The 3,591-nt window shown below is 61.1% G+C and overlaps 1 protein-coding gene and 1 long non-coding RNA gene across 3 annotated transcripts in view; one reads left to right on the top strand and one right to left on the bottom strand.

Moving 5' to 3' along the window:
- The window catches only part of LOC107196053, a 4,249-nt gene extending 1,404 nt beyond the window's left edge, over positions 1-2,845 (bottom strand). Inside the window, exons 1-3 of one of the 2 annotated variants that reach the window (XR_001517366.2) lie at positions 2,758-2,845; positions 1,600-1,920; positions 7-454 (exon numbers count right to left, since the gene is read on the bottom strand). This is a non-coding gene — a long non-coding RNA (uncharacterized LOC107196053). Of the gene's footprint in view, positions 1-6; positions 455-1,599; positions 2,101-2,757 lie in introns of those variants that run through there. The other variant, XR_003047953.1, reaches the window with a different exon arrangement.
- BIK (BCL2 interacting killer) overlaps positions 1-2,915 on the top strand; it is a 4,192-nt gene extending 1,277 nt beyond the window's left edge. Inside the window, exons 2-4 of the mRNA XM_006917344.3 lie at positions 1,282-1,389; positions 2,113-2,227; positions 2,781-2,915. Of these exons, the coding sequence (XP_006917406.2) occupies positions 1,282-1,389; positions 2,113-2,227; positions 2,781-2,864 (307 nt within the window). The 3' untranslated portion in view covers positions 2,865-2,915. The remainder of the gene's footprint in view (positions 1-1,281; positions 1,390-2,112; positions 2,228-2,780) is intronic.
- Positions 2,916-3,591: the final 676 nt, after the last annotated feature.

The following is a 3,591-nucleotide window of genomic DNA, read 5'->3' as shown; positions in this document are numbered from 1 at the left end:
CTGGGTTCCGGGAAGGGCTCCAGACTGGGAACTCCCCAGGTGTGATATGGGGGCAGGTGCCTTGGGGCAGGGAAGCTTTGCTCTGATGCCAGCTCCCCGAGTCCCCTCAGAGCATCCAGTCTGTCCACAGCCCCAGGGAGGACCTTGGGCACCAGCCATGAGATGGTTCAGACTTACGGCCTTAGGACAGGTGATGCCTGACCAGGATCACCTCATCAAGGCCTCCTAAGAGATGGCGCTGACGTAGCCTGAGGCCACCTCAGGGCAGCTCCTGGCCTTGGCTGTCAGGGTGGCGAAGTGGAGACTTTCCACGGATCAGTCCCAGGGTTCCGGACGTCTCCTCCTGCTTTGGGCCTCAGGACTCAATGTAGTCATTAGGTCTTAGACTTGGGGATTGGGGCTGGCTGCGATTTTAGGGCTGGAGGGGCCCAAAAATCTGCCTTTTTCCTCCAACCTGTAAATGACAGTAAGGTAAGAGAAGGCTGGCCGGGGCACTGTTTTCCTGAGGCCCCACAAGTGTCGGCAGACAGGTGGGACCTAAGCCCCCCTCCCTGATTGCCAGCCTGCCCTCCAAGCCTCCAGCCGGCCCCCCTGGAGTAGACAGAGCATGGAGCCCGGGAGACCGGTAGATGGCATGGGCTGGGCTGGGCGGCCTCTCTGGGAATTCCCAGGCAGCTGCCCAGTCACCGGGATGGAATGTGTGGGCAAACCCCTGAGAGCAGGGCTGACACCCGCCCAGGTGCCCACGGGGGAGGGGAGAGGCCGACTTGGAGAATGGGTGGGAGTGTGCGCCTCCATTTCCGTCAGGGACCCAGGGTTCACTGAGAGTGGGGGGCAGGGCAGGTGGGCCGTCAGCCCTTCCTTTCTGAGAAGGGTGGTGACACAGGTGATTTCAGGATTGGAGACAGGGGAGCAGGCCCCAGAGCTCCCCCTCAGGAGGAGAGGAGTGAGCTCAGACGCCTGTGGGAAGGGCTCAGAGCACCTCCGCCCCCCAGCCCCACTGCCCATGGTGTCTCCCTGCCCCCACCCCCTCCAAGGGCTCAGACCAAACCCGAAGCCCCCTGCTCCCCGCTCCCACACTTCAGGGAGTGTGCACCTGTGCACGGCACTTGCTGACTGCTTCTGCAGTAAAGTAGGGGAGCCCAAGCAGGGGCATGTGAAGATTGCTTGCTTCTCGCCCTGCTCTGTGCCCCATGAACCTGTGGCCTGATGGCCAGGTGGGTCTGGGTATGAGGGTCACTGGCACTACCTACCCCTGACTTCCTGTACCCCTCTCCACAGGGACATCCCCCACGAGGTGGCCATGCGGCTGGCCTTCATTGGGGACGAGATGGAAGTGAGGTGGACGCTGCCCCGCATTGCCGAGCTGCCCTGGATGGCGGTGTACAGGTAACCAGCCCGCGGGAGGCCCTAGGGGGACATGGCTCCACTCCCAAATGGTGGGAACCCTCGCTCTCCCCGCCCCCAGGAGGCGCCAGCGCTTGGAGCTGGTCTGCTGCCACCTCGTTCTTCCTGCTTTGGCAGCAGAGCAGAACCTGAGCCCATTCCCTCTTTCCCGTGTCGAGCGAAAGGGTCTTGACTTAAAATGACAGGACATACTGAGCGAGCTCTGGCGGAGCTGTCTGTGTGTCCTTGGCAGAGTCCTCTGCACCAGGCATCTCTCCCAGTGACACTCGGTGTCCCCTCCTCACAGGAGGGGTCAAGGTGGCAGCATAGAAACCTTGCTCTTCGAGACCAGGACCAAAATCGATGTAGTCGCTTGCTCCCCAGGGCAGCAGCCTGCCTTTGGCGAGCCCAGGCCTCTGTCAAAGTAAAGCTCCTCTCGAGAGGACCTGCTCTCCTGGACCTGCTCTGTGGGCGTGTGGACAATGGCGTGTTTGCCACAGCCAGCTCCAGGACGCAACGCCAAACCACAGCGGCCTGGCAGGCGGGGGAGGAAGGAAACAGGAAATCAGATGGATTTAAGACCAGAAGCAGCCCATGGAGGGTGGTGGTCATTGACGGAACCACCCAGACAAGGGCGTGAGGGTGCCGTGCGTGAGGGTGGGGGGGGCAGGGAGATAGGCCCCTGTCCCACAGTAACGGCCCCGCCCCCTCCCATTTGTCTTACAGCTTGGCTTTCACCTACCAGACAGGCCTGAGGGGTGTTCTTAGGAGTTTTATGGATGCACTCACTAACCTCAGGGGAAACAGAAGGTTCTGGAGCTTCCTGACCCTCAGGGACAGGGTAAGCTGGGACAGGCCGGAGCTCTGGAGCAGCCGCTCCATGGGACATCTCTCCCAATGCCACAGTCCCTGCCACTCCCTGCGGTCCTGCCCGCTTCACCCATTTCTACTTCTGCCTAGTCCCAAAGGCCTTTGGGTTTGAGGCTCCTGCTTCGCTGGCTGGGTGCTCGGGTGCTCGGGTGCTCGGGTGCTCGGGGGTCTTGGCCGCTTCCCCTCCGCGCTCAGGCGTCTCCCTCTGCCGGGTGTGCCTTCGCCTGGCAGGCCTGTCTCCTTTCTCACTCATCCGCCCAGGGCAGGTGCCTTGGCCTCCTCCCCGCCTCTGCCGTGTCCTCAGGGCCACTTTCCTTTCCTGCTCCTCCTGCCCTCATCTTTCTGGTCTCCTTGTCCCAGACCCCTCCGGTTCTGAGCGAGGTGCTCCCGTGTCCCCACCTTACCTGACTTCCTCTTCTCCACCCCAGTCCTACGCACAGAGCGGGCACGGGAGGCGAGCTGTAGAATGAGCCAAGCACCTTCCAGGCTGGCGGTCCTCACCTCTCTCCATCTTTGTCCTACAGGTGTCCCCCACCCGGGGGCGCAAGCTGTCCTTGCTGCTGCTGCTGGTGCTGCTCCTGGACTGGGGCCTCCACCTCCTCCAGTGACGTGCTGCTGGCCAGTGCGGGGGTGGGGCTGGGCCCCTCCCCCTGGACCACCACCCTGGAGGTGGCCTTGTTGGTTTTGTTGTCTTTTTAACTGTTTTCTTATGACCCGTTTTTTTATATTTAAACTCTGAGTGCTGGGACACTCCTGAGGTTTCATACTTGTTTTTTCTTTTTTTTTTTTTTTTTTGTAAGAGATGAATTATACCTCTGGGGTCTTTATGGTTAACTGCTCTCCTGGCCCCAGCCCATTCTGCAGTGGCCTGTCCCCAGAAGGAGCCTTCCTCTTGTGGGTTGGCCATATTGTGGGCGGCGGGGGGAGTGCTGGTCACACCCCCGTCTGAGACTGTGATGCCCACGGCAAAGAGAAAATCTGCTGGAGTAGATTTCTGAGGGGTGAGCTCAATAAAATGTTGGTTTTCAGTGGTCTGTGGTCCTCTCTGGGGCTGGCAGTGTAGGCTCCATCTTGCCCCTTGGAGGGGCCCGTGGTGGAGGAGAGGCGGGGGCGGGCATGTTCCTAGCCACCTGTATCACAGCCTCCTGGCTTGTCCAGCACCGCAAGTGCTGGCCGCACAGCTCGAGTTTACCCCTCCCTGTTGTGCCTCGGTGCCTGAAAGCCACCAGTAGGGACTATTTCCTCTGGGCTGTCCGGGCCTCTTCTGACTGGGCCGCCTGCCTTTCCCACGCTTGCTCACCCAGCACTGTCTGCTGGCGTGGGGCAGCCTGTGGG

Source organism: Pteropus alecto, unplaced genomic scaffold (genome assembly GCF_000325575.1).
Source record: "Pteropus alecto unplaced genomic scaffold, ASM32557v1 scaffold157, whole genome shotgun sequence".
In the NCBI taxonomy this organism is placed as follows: domain Eukaryota; kingdom Metazoa; phylum Chordata; class Mammalia; order Chiroptera; family Pteropodidae; genus Pteropus; species Pteropus alecto.
Note: the sequence above shows the minus strand (reverse complement) of the source record. Positions and strands in the feature narration are given on the sequence as shown.